The following is an 18,893-nucleotide window of genomic DNA, read 5'->3' as shown; positions in this document are numbered from 1 at the left end:
CCTTCCAGCCATGGCTAGACTAATGTTCATAAACTGTAGAAAGCATTTTATTTACAGTCCTTCCCTTTCCCTCATCCTTCTCAACCTTCTGATCCTCCATGGCTAGCAAGCAAACAAGCTATCAGTAAAGCATTTAGCACCAAGTCACCACTCTCTGTTTGATATATATTTATTCACTTTGATATGTTTAAGCAAAAAAAGAAAAGGGAGATCTTATACCTCCGCCCATGCTCCCAACTGTGATCTTGCTTCCTCTATCACTTGCAGTGCCAACAACGTCACCTAACCCCCAAACCCCCCCCCCCCCCCAAAACCTTTTCCCATTTTACACATGCTATATGGTGGATTAAGGCTCGGTTGGCCTGGCCAGCACTGCCTTTGTACATGGCTTAGCACATAACTGGGGGTGGTGGATTAAATAAAATGATCACAGAAGCAAAGAAATGATACAGGAATTACTTATCAAAATGCTATGCCTGGTTTTATCTGCAGCTTCATTTTGTTCAGTACATTCTGTCAGTGATGTTCAGATTAATCGAACTGACAGCTTCTTTTCACAATTATGGGAAAGGTATTTGAACGGATTTTGGGTTTTTACACAAACGTAATTACATGGAACTCCATTTTTATCATTCTAATTCCATGTACCAAGTTTTCTATTTACAAATGAGAAGTCCCTGCCTTTTATTTGCAGCCTTTCTTAATATATTTATCAAAGCTGGTTCATTTACAGAGTGCTCTATCTGTTCTATACAGGCAGGCCGACATTAACCAAGCTTTTAGGTTTATCTGCCTTGCAGGCTCACAAGCCACCCGAGGGTCAATTGATTTTTTTTGGTTCTGTGATTCATTTTTTTTTTTTACTTCATTTTCCTTGGATCACAATGAGGGACATGCCTGGAGAATTAGCCTGGTTTGTCTGCCTTATCTGGCAGCCAATTTTTTTTCCTGGGGAAGTCAAGCTACTTAAATTGACCACAGGAACTGCCGTTATCTGCCTTTAATGCACCCTACAGTGTGGATAGCATTTCAATTACACTAGTAACTAAAGATTAGCCCCTGCTTGGCTATTTCATGCCTCTTGCTGCCGTTTCAGTGCGCCATGCACCTTAGCTATAGGAGCAGAAAATTGAGTTGCCTTGCCTGTGTCATGGTGATTGATGCAGAAATAGACTGCTAAACTGAAAGGGGCTGGAATGAGACAGACAGAAAAGAGAGAGACAGACAGACAGACAGATAGACAGAAAATGCAAGTACCCTATTCATTTTAGGCCTTGAAATCTCAAAAACACAGCATGGTGGTAATGCTTGTGAAGAGGCTACAGGAGTCTGGTGGATGGAAGCATCCTCATTATGGCTACTCTGCAGTGAGAGAGAGTGATAAGACCAACACTCACTCTATTCCTTCAGAAGAACGCTTACCTGTATGAAATGGATCTAACAGTGCAAAGCTTTCGAAAGATGAGCCACAGACAGGATACTGTTTTTTTTTTTTCTTCCACCAGTCAGGTTGAGACATTGAGTTAAACATGTCTTTGTTCAGACAACCAAACACCCACCCCCCACCCCTGTCCCGGTGTCTTCTTGTCCTGCTGGAGGTGGTGTAGAGATCAGGATATGACAGACCTCTGCCATATGAAATTCCTGTTGATAGGCCAAAAAGACTCTGAATTCCTGCTCTAAACAGGCATTGTGTATGGCTTCGCTTTGATATCGGGCACTGGCGTGGATCTAGCCGGCAGCACAAAGAGATAGCAGTAAGGAGAGCGAGCCAGAGAGAGGGCAAGAAAGAAGGTGGGGAGGGGTTGGGGTTAGGGCAACGTCTTCAGTTTCCAGTTGTCCCTTAGGGGAGGATGTGCTGAATCACGGCTTTGTCCTGAGGCACAATTGGCCCTGGAGGATGGCACAAGGGCGCTCTATGTGAATGTCAGTAGATGGCGCAGCTCTCTCTCTCTCTCTCTCTCTCATTCTCTCTCTCTCTCTCTCTTTCTGTCCTGCGTCCTGCTCTGCCAGCAATCCTCCCTTACCTGCCCATGTACCTGCTCTCACCTAGGCTGCCCTTAGGCCAACTCCAGCTGTGTGCTGATGTCTGGGTATCCGTCCTTATACACTTCCTAACCATTCTACTATATCTTATTGCTCCCAATGATTGAACTCGACTGCATGAGAGAGAGAGAGAGAGAGAGAGAGAGAGAGAGCGCAAGAGTAATACCTACTGTAAGACACTCCTACAGTGCAGGTTAAAGTACAATGTGCCTGCAGATGTTTGTGTGCAAAGGTGGGGCATTAATAGCTCTTCAAACAATAACCTGGTTTGATTGCTGAAATGACACAGCATCCTCAGAGATAAAGGCTGCACTGAGGTGGCTATTAGTCAGCCTTTAAACCAGCTATGCTTATTTACATTTTGTGGGTTTCTGAAGTTGGGCAAGCATAGCCAAAGTGTGGTTTGTTTGAGTTTGTGTATGATAGCATGCTGTTCTGTCCTGAGGTAAAGAGAAGCCAGAGAGAGAGAGAGAGAGAGAGAGAGAGAGAGAGATAGAGAGAGAGAGTAATATGGGATGCTCCAGCTGCAGTTGTCATTCTCAAAGCCTGTGTGTTATTCTATCAGTCTGGGCTAAATGGGGCCTGACCGCATCCTTTCATGTCTCAGCATCAGGCTCAGCACGACATGCCTCTGCTTTACTCCCTAAACACACTGACCAAGCATTAGTTACCCCCTCCTTTTCCCCAACAAAGCCTGCCTGGCACACTGCTGTTCCACAGTCTGAAAGATGAGTCTGATGACAGACAAACACAGAGATACTAAAAAAAGGAAGGAAATCAGCTCTTGTTGGGTTGTCGCTTAGTGTGTAAGCGCTGGACCATTTCCCTGCCACCGGAGTCATCACTGCTGCCACGGCTGTGGATCACCAATAACAATAAGGAGGGCACTGTGCCACTTTCTATTTTTACCTGCTCTTCCCTCTCTGCCTCGTTTATTTGCGGAGGAACAAACAGATATGGTAGCAAATGAGAGAGCGAAATGGAGAGCAATAGGTAACTTATTTAAAATCAGGGCGGAGAAAAGACACCCTCCTCTCCCCCCTCATCCCAGCTGATGAGGTCATGTGAAATCATCAGTAACCCTAACCTCCCACTGAAGCTGCAAAACAGGAGCCATGTTTTACCTCCTCATGCTCAAATGCTTAGATGCTACATCCAAATGCCTACATCCAAAATCTTAATGCAGCATCTAAACTTGATTTTCATCTTGCACTGGTGTGTGCAAATTAAAACTCCCAACAGTGCCAAGTTACAGCTGAACTGCCCTCCCAGGCCTCGCTCACCCCTCAGGCCCATGCCAGTCTGGACCAGCACAAGTGCTCCCTGCACTGTCAGCTTTGTTAATGGCTTCGTAACTCTTGCTCCCCTTAAACACTCAAGTGAGACATGCAGAAACAGAGCTGCTTTATAATTTTTTTATGACCGGCTTACTTGGCATGCTCAACTGTTATGAAATTCAAAATAATAACTAACATTTTCCAAATGCAACGTAAAAAAAATAAATTGGCAGGATTGCATGTCTTTTTTAACCCCTGATCAAGTGCATGGGATTTTTTTTTTTTTTTTTTTTTAAAGCAGAGGCTTTTGAGTTTAGGCACACCCGCTTTTTTTGGCTCTCTCATTTGCACACACATATAAGATATATACATATACATTGTGTGTGTGTGTGTGTGTTTGTGTATACATGCACACTGTGTCTCTCCCACATCAACAGGACAGTTGACTGAAGTTGCTGGTTATTCATTTAACATTGACCCACATGGAAATGTCAGGCCTTTTTTAGGATGCCACCTGGGAGCCCCAGCAGTAGCCATAGTGCACCTCTTTCTAAATATATAGCTGCAGAATGAAGTGGAATGAGAAGAGATGAGTAGAGGCCTGGCTAGGGAGCGGCTGTGGCTGGCTGGCAGAGCAGCCACATCATCATCATCCCCCTCATTTAGGACCAGCTAATTGGCAGTTAATTAGCAGAATTGACTCTGTTGTCAGATCCCAAGTGCCTCACCCCCCACACTCCCCCCTCTCTAGGATCATTTGATCTGGATATCCCCCATAGTGCCACGGTGATAATCCGATTTTATTGTGCAGTGAATCTCCAGCGCTAAGAGTAAATACATATCTCACATTTTGGCAGAATACCAGCCCTGTCCTGTCAACACAACAGTCTGTTAATGAAGAAACAGCTCAGTATGTATCAAATATACTCTGATTCCATGTCTACATTTTCCCCACACGGTGAGAACACATTTACATGGGTGTATATTAGTGTGCATGCAGCGTTGCCAGTGCTAGGTGCTGAGCACTTGGGTATCATTAACAGGACAGGCCCACCTGTTAAAATGGGTGGGTGTTAGCTTGGCAAGGTCTTTATATACTTACTGTGAGTGCTGCCACTCAGCTATGACCACCAGTTTGGCATTCACTGGCTAGTAGTGTTGGTGCATGTTCTCAACATCCTTCATATGCTAATTTTAATTGTAATTGGATTTAGCTGAATAGTAAAAGGATAATCTCACTATTTGGAGAATCAATTTGCAACAATTTTAATGACAAGGATGTGTGTGAACAGAGAAAGTTGGTGATGTGTATAGAGGGAAAGAAAGAGTGCGCAGTATGGGTGTCTATGTACTCCTCCAATGCTTTTGGTTTGTTTTCTGCTCCTCAATGGCTTGGTTTTATTGGTGGGTTGCTTAATAACAAGGGCTGTGCACTTCAGAAGTTTGTGTGGGCGAGCAGTCTTTTTTTTTAATATAGTAATTTCTGTTTGAGTGGGGAAAATGTGCTGCAAAGGGTAAGAGGCAAGAAGGGAGAGAGGAAAAGAGAAGGAGAATACAAGGGCAAATAAGTGGGTTAATTTATTTCATTTGCAGGTATGGAGTGTAAACGAGAGGGAGCCAGAGAGAGAGGGAGAGCGAGAGAGGCTAGGAGTGGAGGATTGCAGTTTTCATGAATAAGCAGCTTAATGCGCGTTGGCACCCTGAGTGAGCCTCGCTGAGTCTCCATGCGCCTCAGGCCATCTGTGAGCAGAATAGCAATTTTATTACGTTGTCATTAAACCAATTTCACAGCAGTATTGTTTGTTAATGAGCAGCCGCAAACGAGCAGAGATGTCACGTACTGGAATAGCAGCAAGATTTGTGACTTCTTCTCTCTCTCTTCCTCTCTCTTCCTTTTCTTTCACTTATTTTTTTCCCTTTCCCCCCTTTTTATCTCTGCCAGTCTTGTTCTCTCTCTCTCTCTTTCTCTCTGTCTCTCTCTCTCTCTCTTTCTCTCTGTCTCTCTCTCTCGCTCTCTCTCTCTCTCTGGATTAGAGGGAGCAAAGGCCCATAAAAGGGAAAAGTGCTTAAAGATAAAATGTAAAGTCTATACAGTCAAGGCTCTGTTTATGAGGTTCCATTTCACTTTAGTGCTCATTGGATGGAATGGTTTCTCCATGATTCTCCTCACAGTACAGCTGTAAGGGCTGTGATATTGGCCTTGATTTGTGCCACCAACGTCAGCCCCACTTTTGTTCGTCAGAGATAATAGATATCTGCGTGCTTCATTGAAAATAAGGAGCAGAACATTTTAAATGCTTTCCGAACAAAGAGAGTAAAGTTTAAGCGTGTAACCATAGTTTGATTCACATTGTCGTTAGGTTAAACATGGAAGCACATTAATCAATGAACCTTCAGTTACACCACAAAAGGTCCTCATTGGCTATGCAAGCAGCCTGGTAGTGCTGGGATGTATGGACCTTGTCACTGTGTAGCTTCCTGTCTGTGTACTCTGGCAGTGCTACTGAGGGGGAAAGTCGCACACAGATCAATTGGCTTTTTCCGCAGCTGACATTATTTATAGAGAGCCATATATCAGCTCTTCCTCCCAGCCCAAGCATGGGGTAAATACAGCCCACATTAGAGAAATAAAGCCTACAGTGTGGAAAGGCAGTGAGAGAGAGAGAGAGAGAGAGAGGCAAAAAAGAAAGAGATTAAAAAGAGGGGTGGGATTGAGGGAGAGTAGTGTTGTGTGGTGCATTCTTCCTGCTGACATTGCAACAGAATAAAAGATTGTTTGAGAAAAAGAGAATGTCCAAGTAAGGGTGTGGGCCTACAGACATACAAGGAGTGAATTGAGGAGTTTATCAGTATAAAAGTATGGTAGGGTGGTGAGTATTAGGTTTAACAGGTGCATACGGCTGAGCCTGGGGGTATGAAGAGAGTGAGAAGTAGTGTTGGTCACGACAGGCAGTTCCTGACATGACTGATACAAAATAAGTTCTTCCAGCCTGGCCGTCCGGCATTCTCACCTTGTTCAGACATGCTTTTTTCTCTCTCTGGATGCTTATTCCTTCCTCGCTTATTCACTCCTTCAACCTCATAATCACATTCGCAAACAAGGCCCTAATGTATTTCTAGTACCTGTTTGCTGCTTTCTTTAGAGCCTGAATTTTATCGCCAGTGCCCTGTGGTGTAGAGGTGCATGCCAATAACCCCATCACGAAAGACGCAATAAATCAATAGTCGGTTTTTGTTTCTGTAAGCACCTCATGCCAAGGAGCAAGGCTGTTACGGATGCGGTACCATCACAACGAGTGCCAGAACACTACATAGACGTCCCCAAGCCCTGGGAAGCAATTCACACATTGGAATGCATCCCGAATTTGCATGGATACCAGCACAGTAATTTGCCATTTTGCAGGGATGATGAAAAATAGAAAAATCAAACCAGCATCGCTGCTCTTTACTCAATGGAGTTATCAAAGCAGGCAGGCCGCTATCGTGACCATTCAGCATGGCAGAGCTTAGAAACACAATAGAGCTCCATCGCCCACCTCATCCCCCGCACTTGGCCTTATGAATATTTATCAAGCTATCACAAGGGTGATGTTTCAATTTGAGCATGTGCAGAACAACTGTCCTAGTGGATGAGACATAAGCGAAAGGTCAGAAATCGTTGGATGTTTTTGTTATGTGACGAACAGCAATGTTTTGAAGATCTGCACTGAGCACAAGGTGTTCCAGGCTTTCACATTTTTGTTGATCTCCTAAATGGTCTCCTGTTGGCTGTAACAATCTTACTAAAAGAGGAGAGAAGCTATCTCGTTACCTATTACTCTTTCTCTGTGCTCCTTATGGTCCTGATGTAAAGGGAGGTTCAGTGCTTTGCTGCAGGATTTTCATTAGTGAGAGTAAGAGTGTGTGTTAGGAGAGGAATGGAAACTCTTTCTCACTACACCTCTTATAGTCTCCACCTTACAGTCTATCCTGTAGGTCCATAGGTCCTGGGGTGGAACAGTGAGATAGAGGGGAAAATGAGAACAGTATTATTTTTAGAGTTCATCTAGCTGACTCATCATGCTACTACTGGCTTAATAGTGATGGTTGAACATGAGCTAATAAGAACAAGGCTGTTCTTGAAGAAAATCCAGGAAGTGTCCTATATGGACAGATGCCATGCTGAAGCCACTCTGGGATACATTTGTGGTGTAAGGAGGACATGCACACCCCTACATGTACAGCTTCAGGGCTGGACTAGTACTCGCGGGGATCATGGGGTCAATCCTTCCAGCACACTGGACTATTTATACTGGTGATGTGTTGTTTAGCTTGTCGCCCTCAAACATGCCTGGAGGTTTTGTGTGTGTGTGCATGTGTGTAACTACTGAGCCAAGTGCCACATCAATTATTCAAGAGAGGTTCCAGAAAAGCAAGATGTTTAACTGCTGGACCTTACTGTCTCTCATTTGCAGGGCTGATATAGTGCTCATAAACACACCTAAACAGGCACAAATGCACAATGGCCATGTGGTATCCCAGTGGAAGTAAAAGTTTTAGGCATTAGGTCAGTGTGGAAGAATCTCTCTCTCTCTTTCTCTCTGATGCTTAAGGTAGTTTTTCTAATTGCTGAGATGTTGCATTTTCACTGCCCTACATTCACCACTCCCTCAGAAGACAAAGGGGAAAAGGGAAGGAAAATGGGGGCAGCCTTCTACCTACTTTGCGTTCTCTCTGTCTTTTCGAAATCCTCATGTGCAATTCAGCGGTATTTGTGTTATGTAAGAAGAACATTTGAAGCCCCTCTATACAGGCCTCCCTCTCTCGTGGCAGCGGCCCATTATATTCCCCACTAGAAGCTCAGAGAGGAAGACGTTTGATATGAGGCAAAGGAAATAGATTGGCCTTATTTCCTGTCTGACTGTAGCCGCACAGGCACTCGTGTTGCCAAGATGATGCAGTCAATTGACGCTCAATTTTGTTTGAAATCTCACGCCTCCATGGCGTCATTATCAGGTTCCCCTGGTAATCCACAAAGCTGTCTGTTTAGTTCCTGACAATATGAGGAGTCGCGGAGTCTGTTACTCGATTACCAAAGCTTGTGGGACGGGAGGGAGAGTAGGAGGAATGAAAGGCAGCAGAGAGAAAAAAGGGCCCATATTTCTGATAGCATGAAGAAAATGTGAGGTGAGGGTGCAGGGAAATGGAGATTATACCTGCCCTCTGTACTATGCTGCACAAAAGACTCAAACATGGCTCAATGGAAAGAGAAAACAGTGGTGAGGGGTAATCAGGGACAGGCTCCAGGCCCTTCTTCACTGAAGAGAATGGGACCACTGACCCCAATGCATGACTCTCATTTCCAGGAGGTGGTGTAATGATGGTGGACTTGCTGCCTCTCCCTGGCCGTGGTCAATAAGAGGCAGATAATTGAGAGCATTAACAGCTGAATTGAATGACTGGGCAGGACTGCAGGACCCCCCAAGCCCCGAGCACTGACCTGCAACACCTGCCCTAACCATTTACCCTCAAACACCCTTGTCTTGGTGTGTGTGTGCGTGTGTGATTTTGGCACGTGCTCATTGTTTTATATGTTGCTCCCATATGAAATAACCTGAGCAGGAAAGGTGAGTTGAGATTCTTTTGAGGAATGAGACTACCTTACAGCACTGGCCACCTCTGTCAGTCTCTATATGTACAAGGCAGACACACAGTTATGTCGACACACACAGGATGTTTCGAAACACACTTCAAAAAGGTGAAAAAATACCCCAAAATATAGCTGTTTCTCTCTGGTACATGAACTGCAGGGAAAAGAAAGAGAATGGCTTATGCGCTCCTATATACCCTCATCAGAGGGGGGTTTTCATGAGGGTATTTGGTTGGGCGGGGGAGGTGAGAGTGAGAGAATGCGGACAGACTCCTAATACTTCTTCTGGCAGTGATAATCAAAAATAATAGCACTGGTAAAAACATTCCAGTGCCTGCCTAGAGAAGAAAGGGGATTAATGAGGGGGAAAGATTAGGTGCTGCCTGAAAGTGAAAGCGCAAGAGAGTGAGGGAGAAGAAAAAAGGTATATTCTCCTCTCTAAGGAGCTGAAAACTGGTAGTGCTAGTGTAGGTTAGCTTTGCTCGGTTGCTGCAAGAAGAAGGCCCTGTTCACACAGGTGTGTTGACGCCTGGGGCTGCCTTGGCCTCAGCCCATTCCATTCACAGACTGATTTGAACAATAACTACCGTATATCTTAAAGCAGGGAGTGGGGGAGCGTCAAAAGGAGATGCCTGTGAGCTGTGTTGGGGCCAAGAAAAACCTCGGTGCAGTTGTCAGAGCTTGTTGATATAGCAAGAAAAAGCGGGAGAGGTTTTTCTCGGTCTGCCCCTTCCTTCCACCCCCCCCTCCCATCAACTCATCTCCAACAGATTCGGCTGGTTTTGTGCCGCAGGACAGAATGGGGAGAGCAGAATTGTAAGAACAAAGTCGTGCTGTATGAACCAGCAGCTGCTGCTCGCAGGATCAAAGGCGCGACAACCCGGGCTTCCTGGCCTGCGCCACCACACAAGGTGTTTGACAGACAGTTAACAGCTGGGCCCACTCCTTCCACACAGGGGTAAACTTGGACTGTCCAGCAGACTTAGGGGGTGACATCGCTCAGCGGGGTGTTCCCTGCTTGTGCATGGGTCTGTATCTAGTGAGAATGTGCCACAGGTGCTGTAGTTCCACACTGCCTCCCAGTCACATATACAACTGTGTAATCTCCATGAAAGGGGGCGTTATAGAGAAGCATCAGTTCTCTTTTCTACAGTTCAGCTCATGGCTGAGTGGAAAAGTTCCAGTGCCACAAACACTTTTTTTTTTTTTACATGGAGCTTGATTGCTCTGATGGATGCCAGTCTGGAATCTCTGAAATGGATTCAGCCATCACAGCATGTCTGGAGACAGAGCCAGAGTCATTGCTTTGCTCCAACTGCAGCATGATGCTCCAGAGAGAGAGAGGGAGAGACAGCGACTGAGAGAGAAAGACAGTGAGAGTGCCGCAGTGCTATTGATTTATTTTAATTAGCAGCTCATTAAATCGTGTCAGTTTGCAAAACAAATATATAATTCTTTGTCTGATTTTCCACTTGGATCTTATTGACTCCTGCTGACGAGAAACTGGCGCAGAAAAATAGCTCAGAGAGACAAAGAGCAAGAGAACGAGTACAAATTCTCTTCATATGTGACAGAGAGGAATGCAGCAGGAGTTGGGGGGAGAGCTGAAGCCTGTGGAAAAAAGTGGGAGAGGGAGAGGAATGGCAGGGCCAAGGGAGGAAATGAAGCGGTGAAATCTGCCAAGGTAAGAAAAGGTGAAGCACTTTTCCTTTCTAAGAGGAGCAACAGAGAACTATGTAAACACCACAATGGTCTGAACATAGGCTCCCACAGCCCTTGTCCAAAAGAGACACGCACACACACACAATCCTACTCAGCTTGCTCTCCCATCTGTACTGAATCAAACGACTGGCTGAGGTAATGCTTGCCGCGTTATGTCTCCCAACTCCTGTTTTAAGTTAAAGAAGAGAGCCATCTCATGGGCTGGAGGCAGCCTCTGCACACTCCTCCCCTCCGTGCCAGTGTCATTCACTTTTTCTGTGCCCCTCCACTGCACTGGCTCTGAATAGATCCTCTCAGATAGTTTATGATAAATCCACAGATAGGCACAAGCTGGTGACCAGCTTAAATAGTTACCTTGTCTGTCCAGCAGGCCGATATGAAATCTGTATTTACCCCGTAGCAGATTAGAAGCTGCCGGTGGCCTGCAGACATACGCCTGACCCTGTTAGTGGGTGATAATTGGGACATGTTTGCTTTTATTAAACCCACGCTTCCCAGGTTTAATCTGTGTACACTTCCCAGGTCAAAGTTGAAACTGAAGCGATTTTCTCCCTTAAGCCATTTAAAAAAGAACTCAAGAGTGAATTATTGAATTTTGTTTTGAGATTCTCTGCTAGGAGTGAGATTTAATCGAAAGCAGACAGCAATGCTGTCAAACTACTATCACTAAGTTTAGTCTGAGAGTGCTGAATTTTGTTTGATGAAGAATTTTGCTAGTATATACTATATCCCTCCCCAGCCATTTGGCTGGAATGATCTTTGCTTAATGTCACTTTGTGCCCAGTTTAAACTTCAGCTCTCCACTCTAGCACCAAGTATCACCAGATACCTATAAGCAATATAGTCACACTGGGTCTTTCGCTCAGTCACTGCAAACTTGTCAAACAAGTGACTGGCCCTGATTGGCTAGGCTTGCAAGACTGCCCATCATGATTGGTTGGGACACAGAAAAAGAGTGTCTCTCTTGGCTTGGCTCCAGGGCAAGGCGGTTTGGCATGGGGTTTTCTTAGAGAAGGAATGTTGACGACAAGAGCTAGTTACCAGGTGTGGCCACATTGCATTACAGATCCTGTCTCTCAGTCTCTCTCTCTCTATTTCTGACGGGAGTAATCCATACACTGGGGCAGTCCAGTGATTCAGCAGGGCAACCATTGCTGCCTTCCGAAATTCACGTGTAGGATTACCGCATTAACCCATGTGATATGACATAGCGGGGCAGAAATGTAGTTGAGAGTACATGAGTCTGCTGCATAGCTTGTTTAACACACTTGCCAGTCTGGATGTAGAAGTTCCCATTGGGCTGTTTGAGTTGAGATTTCTGGTTGGGCAGAGAGTGTTGATGCAGCTCCATGCTAGAGTGATGTCAAGTGGACTCCTGCAGCTCTATCTCCATTATTCTTATTTGCACTGGCGGTGGTTTGTGTATGGTACTGCTCTAAATCTTAGTGAAAGTGATCGACTGGCAGAGCATCACATGAAGGGAGGGAAGATCGACACGGTTCCTCTGTGGAAAGAATCAGTTGAGTTGTTTTCCACACTGGCTACCTACAGCTATATGAGTTGGGTTTTTTTCTTTGTTTTTTAATTTTTACTCTGGCAAAAGTTTTTTCTTCCATTTTCAGAGTCTTTGAAAAATACCCCTAAAGATGGCCTCATCACTTTGTTTTCTTTTTGTCTTTCACTCCTCGATTGATTTGTAAAAGCTGCCAGCCTACACATTAAACACAGTCAGCGTGCCAGGCTTTTTTTTATGTCCTGCAGTAATGTACACATTCTGTTGAGTATCCAGAGAAATGACCTTTCAGTGACCCCTTCACCTAGCCTTTAATTATTTGTTTGAAGACAGCATGGAGTTCCCATGCTGGGTGTAGGGGACAGGGGGAGGGGTGATAATACAAGTCAGTATGCTCACAGGGGAATGTTTAGCAATGTGTGTGTGTGTATGTGTATGTGCGTGTATGTGAGAGAGAGAGAGAGAGAGTAGTGGCTGGTATATAATATTATGCAGGCTCAGGCTATAATAAGTACTCTACCAGATGTAAATAATAAAAATGGTAGTAAGACTTTGGAAGTACTCCGTCCTCATGGCCGGACTCGGTACACATTTGGGACTCACACAGGGAGGTAGCAGTTGCGGTTAGGTCCCCCTGGTTTGTGTGTGTGAGTCCGAGTGTGTTTCAGCAGGCCTCTGCGCCAGTGTGCCAGCTCAAGCTGCTTTTCTCTGGAGGCTTGGCATGGGTGTTGTTCTAAGCACACCCCATTAGCAGCTCATGGGAGGAGGGAAAACAGTGTTATCAAGCCCAGCTCTGATAATCTCAATTGGCTTTACTCAAACTGATAAAAGGCGCTTTGGGGGCAGAAGACGGCCCTGGTCAGCCCCCGCTGTGTTACTGTGGCAACAGTTTGGAGAAGGAAAACAGACGCCGTGGTGTTTGTGTGTGTGTGTGTGTGTGTGTGTGTGTGTTGTATTGTGCAAAGATGTGTCCAGTGGGGACAGCACTGACATGAAGAGGTCAATCCTGGTGGCAGCTGTTTAAGAAATACATGAATAACTTTGAGAAAATGTGTGTGTTTTATGTGGAGCATGTTTGTTCAAGGGCTATTTTATCTAGCTCTCTTTGCCAAAAGGCAGATTATACAATATAATAATATCATAATATCATAATACACTAATATAATAATGTATTTGGGTTTATTAAATAAAAAGGCTGTGTGATTTCTAGATAAAACCCTGCTAACTGGTGTGTATAATTCTTTCTCCTCTTGGCTCAATATGCTCTGATAGAAAGTGGGCATATTCCGCACCTGTGAGAAAGATTCCTAACATTACGTGTTTATGGTCCAGTTCTGGGAGCATGGCGAAGGGGGAGGGTGCACATTTGGTTCTGATTTGAGCCTTTGAGCGCTTGAAGGCAGTGAGTTAAAGCTCTGTAGAGCTTGGCAGGCCTCATTTTTGCTGTCTGTCCAGAAAATCTTGACAGGGGGGATTTTTTTTTCCTTGTGTTTACATGCCAGAGATTAAATCTCAACCTCACTACAGGGATAGTGGCATTTTCTGACAACAAAGACAGCCTGTAGAAAGGACATGATGCATGAATTTTATTTCAGTTATCTCTGGGGATCATTAGGAAGTTTGTGGTTTAAAAATAGATTTCATTACCTAATTTTAGACAGTGTGTATATATATATATGTATATATATATGTGTATATATATATATATATATATATATATATATATATATATATATATATATATATATATATATATATATATACACACAGGTGTGCTCCAATTGCTCTGCATTAGTACAATGGCCTTTGCTAATACCAACTGATTCTTTCTTTAATCGCTAAGCCGCTCATCTCTTGAAGTCAAAAAGAAACATTCAGTGCACTCCGAGCAAATGAGCCGGACTTCTCTTTTCCCAGCTGTGTATTTTGTAAATTTAAGCCTGTCACTTTGAAAACCCAGATTATGGCCGTTTAAGTTAATAGGAGAAGGTAAGGGCAGGTATCAGGGGTTCATGAGGGATTAGGGGCCCAAATTGATTCCAGTTCTCCTTTGCATCTAATGACCAGTCCTTCAGCATTGCTCTGGGTGCATTAGGCAACGTCTCCTACCAATGTTCATTTAGGATAGCCTGGCCATGATTGTAACCTCTCTCTAATATCAAACACATGTCGGTACCTGTAGCCCTAACATCTCGGTGCAGTCCGAGTGTGTTAAAAGAGCACCTTCTCATTCAGAGCAGAGTGTCTTTGAATTGACACAGCCTTGGGTGTCCCATTCTGCCTGAAAGAAAGGGCTTCCCTGGCTGGCACTAACCTTGTGGTGACCCTGCAGGCTTTACAGTGCAAAGCGGCAGGAGAGAGCAGGGCCAGGGTGGCTTTGTGGAACTGCACTTATTCGCCGCTACGGTGGTGATAAAACTTCAGACAGCCTAATTGATGGGCTTGCTGACATAACAATACCTCGTGAAAGCACAGAGGGGCAGTGCCTGGTCCTCGTTTAAAGACATCTGGGAGGGGAGCAAAAGCCCCCTACAATGCAGCCAGAGAAGGGGGCATGGAGAAGGCCGGTGAAAGACTGAAAGGAACCATTTGTGTCTTGGCCCTCACAAACTTTTAACTTATTCTGAATTTCTAATGAGCGATAACCCACTAAGAGTAACGTTTATGTGTACGAGAGGACCGGTGTGAAGGTGCAGTGCGAGGAGCCCCAGAGTGTCAGATGCACAGTGGCCTCACCACAACTACATGCAATGCTTGTAGAATGCCTTTCAAGTAGCCATAGTTACCAAAAGTAATCAAAAGCTTTATTAAGCTGAAGGAATACATCATAAGGGACATTAAAAGGATACCACTTTGGGCTCCCAAGCCTGAGCACAATCGCTCCTTTGTTGTTGTTTCTCGGTTTTGATTGCTTTTCGAGGAGCTAGCCGCTAATGCAGCCATAAAGTCATGCAAATGCCTTTGTCTTGATTGTGCTCTGTAATGAATATTTGTCTCCTTTAATGGTAGGTGATTTAAAGTCTCTGTTCTTTCCTTTTGTTTTGTCTTTTCCCAGGTTCATTAATGCCAGAAGAAGAATAGTACAGCCCATGATTGACCAGTCAAATCGAGCAGGTAAAACCATCGCTCTCTGTTCCTCTGCTCCCTATTCCAATCGAATCTTTGGCAGATAAACATTCACACACAGTCTGCCATTATAGGACAAAGTCCTCCTCCTTTTCCCATCCTCTGCTTTCCTGCGTCCTCAGTGGGACATGTGCCAATATGACCAAGCATGTTAGCTGATGGCTCTAATTAGATGTTCCCAATCTAGCTTGTTAGAGGTACATTAGCACACATTCTCTGTGAAATGCTAATTGGCCACAAGAGTACTTTAGAGGAATGTGTAGAGCATTTAACTGTCTCTGTAATATGCTCATAATACGCTTCTTGTAATTCTTAGTAATTAATTCGTTTTGAAAATATGAAGCAAGAATCCAGAGGGTTTTGCGGTTATTGATTTAGTTCTGATTTCTGCCTCTGGCATATAGGTATAGACAGAGCTGCTGTTTTTGTAAAAGGATTATAAAGACCACACGTTGTAAACTGATTAGACGTTGATTTGCCATATCTTCTGGAAGCTCGGATGATTAAAAAGCACAGCATGATAAACTCCAAAATGGTCCAACAGGAATTTATGACGTACAAAATGATCCGTTTCGCCTTAAAGCTATTTGGGGATTTTATAGACATAACATTTGGAAGAAGTCCCTCAAATTGCGAAGGGAATTGTGTAAATGATGTGAAACTTTTACTGAATTAAAATGGTCTGAAATGGCTCCTCCTGGCACGGGGGCTGGGAATTGTTTTGAATATTTGAATACATGATGTTGGCAAAGTTTCCAAATGCAGCATGACTAACCACTTCTTGTAACGTTCTGGAGATAACACACAAATCTCACTGTGCTAGTTCTGTGTGCTAGTTGATCCTGTATGTTTTCAGAGAATTCACAAGCTTTCTGTTTTCACTCTACTGGAGAGTGTGTTTAATTTGTCCTTCTCGTGTCAACATGTGCAAGTGTGGACTGGACTGGCTCTGCAAGTTTGCATACTAGGTCTTTGACTCATGAATATATCACAATGTCTTATAGTGTGTTTGGGCTAGAGCTGGGATATTTGCTCATTGTCTGGTATGTCTTCTCTTCTTCTCCCCTCCTGTCCACGTTTTGACTACAATCAGGTTTTCTTCTTGATCCTTCAGTGAGCCAGGGAGCAGCATACAGTCCAGAGGGTCAGCCCATGGGCAGCTTTGTGCTGGACGGCCAGCAACACATGGGAATCCGGCCAGCAGGTAAGCTCATATCTGACCCTCCAATGCCCAGTTACTAACTACTGTCTCAGCTTGATCACTACTCACTCCTGGTTTACTTCTGGTTTAGCTCTTGGTCTGCTCTGCTTCTCCAAGCATGCCTTTTCAGTCTTTCCATGCCTGCCGCCTGTTTAATCTCATTCATTGTTGATCTCAGGCACACATTTCAGTCAAAAGGTGCCTCTCTTGGGTGGAATATCCTTCATCTTTCTGTTGCTGTACCTGTCCCTTTCTAGTGGTGGGCTCTGTTCTGACTGTCTGTGACTCACATCACTCTCTGGTGTTTCTCTCCTCTTCCAGGGCCTATGAGCGGAATGGGGATGAATATGGGCATGGATGGGCAATGGCACTACATGTAACCCCCACCTTGTAAAACAAAACTCAATGTAAAGGGGGAAGTAAGTACACTGGTGCTTTTTCTTAGCTTCTCCTCCATGTTCTTTTTTTTCCACTCTGATTCTCCATGATACTGACCCTAAATAACGGCAAACACATTCCACGGATAACCTCCAAACCCCTGGTGAACAGTGTGTTGGATGAGCCTGCTATGGGTTTATTAGGAGAGAAAGAAGTAATGCAATGCCCACCCTGGAGGAGCGGACGTTTGGCGCCAGACACCAGGGGAAGAAAAAGCAAAGGAGAAAAGCACTGGCCACAAATTTATTTATCACAACAGTGGCATTGCTCTCCCCATCTCCGGCAGCCAATGCAAATGTTGGACATTTAGGGAAAAAATAACATCTCCAGGGGCAGGGGCTGACGGGGAGAAATTAAGCAGGCTCCAGTGAAGCGATAAAGAAGGAGAAGTGAAACTGTCCTCAGAGTGACATAAATCTGTCTGGGGAAGGATTGATGCCCAAATTATCTTATATGCAAAGCCGGGAACACCGCAGTACATTATGGTCCCTGGGCGAGATATACGGGCCGAGGGTGACACGACCGATCCTTCACTAGGAGGAACCCGTGTGTTTTGATTATTTTTTACAGGGGAGAGGGGAGGGGGCACTGAATCCCAAACATAAGACCCAGAGACAGGAGAGATGCCGAGATAAATTCAAAGGGACGCAGACATTAAAGAATGGCTGCATATAAAAGGGGGGATTTCTCTTCTCTCGCTCTCTCGCTTTTTCTTTCTCTCCAAGGCTAAATGGCTGTTGCCTGATTAAGACACCCATTATACCTCCCGCCAGCACCGTGGCACTGACATTTGAGAAATCAAGACATATCACATCCCAAAGGCGCCAGGGCAGAGGAAATTTTATTTAACACCTAAACTCCTCTGCTCAATGAGGCACAATATAATAACACTTACCTTGATTAAAAGAACCCTTTATATGTAAATAGGCAGTGGATTTTCCAAAGGGTCACCATGACGATTCTTCTGACAGCCTATTTCAGAACCCCCCCTCTACCACCATCACCAGCAGCACACTGCTAATGGAGTCAAAAATGCAGAGAGCAATGTTCCCTAAAACAGCCACAGAGAGACAACATTTGCTCAGCTTGGATAATTCTTAATATAGGCTATATACTTTCTAGACTATTTAATTACATAACATATTTTATGCTTCATGACCAATTACATTAATAGCTTAATACAGAGGAATATTACCCTCTCTTGATTTGATTACGCAGCCACACAATATGGTATATTTGGTAGTTAATTATCATCAGCCATTGAGCAGACTGCTCTGCTGGAGCAGGCAGAGAGAGTAGGCTGGTCCAGGCGGCATTATTGTCCTCAGATGGTTTTACCACTCCTGTTAATAAAGGGTAGTGGGGGGGGGGGGGGTCTACTTAACAGAATGACTGCAGCTTACAAGACTTGAGATTACCAGCTTACAGTGTCAAAAACATCTGCTGGGCCTTTTAACAGGAGCCGATCTAGGTTATATGGAGGCGAGTGCACTCCTGCTGCCCTCTCTGGCTAGATTGATTTACTTTTTTTATGGCTGCGATAGCAGGCTTTTAAAAGAGCGCTTTAACAAACATGTGCATTCGAATGAAATGAAGTAAGGTGGAAAGCAAGTATTCGAAAATGACACGTCTTTCAACCAACAAGATCGCTCATTAATCTCACCCTCAGCTGCGCTTTTTCCCGCCTGCGAGTCCTCCTGTGTAATTTCTTAATTGCAGGGTACCAAGGTAGAGGAATGCAGAGCGTGAGCATGCTTGGTGACCTTGGGGCGACCCCCTCTTCCCCCGCCTTAACTGGCCATTGCTAATCCCCTAGGGGTTCACATTACAAAGCAGTCCAGGCCTCCGCTGTCCCCTGGCCTGCTCCACACCCATACCTGCAAACCCGTAGTACTACACAGTGGCACTAATGACCTCCAACATCCAGAAAATATACACACA

At 44.6% G+C, this 18,893-nt stretch overlaps 1 protein-coding gene across 5 annotated transcripts in view; it reads left to right on the top strand.

Annotated features, from left to right (window-relative positions):
* The window catches only part of meis2a (Meis homeobox 2a), a 69,854-nt gene that overhangs the window by 48,470 nt on the left and 2,491 nt on the right, over positions 1–18,893 (top strand). For 2 of the 5 annotated variants that reach the window (XM_053632081.1, XM_053632080.1), the window contains 2 exons: positions 15,243–15,301; positions 16,407–16,517. In XM_053632081.1, the coding sequence (XP_053488056.1) occupies positions 15,243–15,301; positions 16,407–16,517 (170 nt within the window). Of the gene's footprint in view, positions 1–15,242; positions 15,302–16,406; positions 16,518–16,835; positions 16,934–18,893 lie in introns of all 5 variants that reach the window. The other 3 variants (XM_053632084.1, XM_053632083.1, XM_053632082.1) reach the window with 3 other exon arrangements.

This window comes from Ictalurus furcatus, chromosome 9 (genome assembly GCF_023375685.1).
Source record: "Ictalurus furcatus strain D&B chromosome 9, Billie_1.0, whole genome shotgun sequence".
Classification (NCBI taxonomy): Eukaryota; Metazoa; Chordata; class Actinopteri; order Siluriformes; family Ictaluridae; genus Ictalurus; species Ictalurus furcatus.
This window is presented reverse-complemented; position numbering and strand designations above follow the sequence as displayed.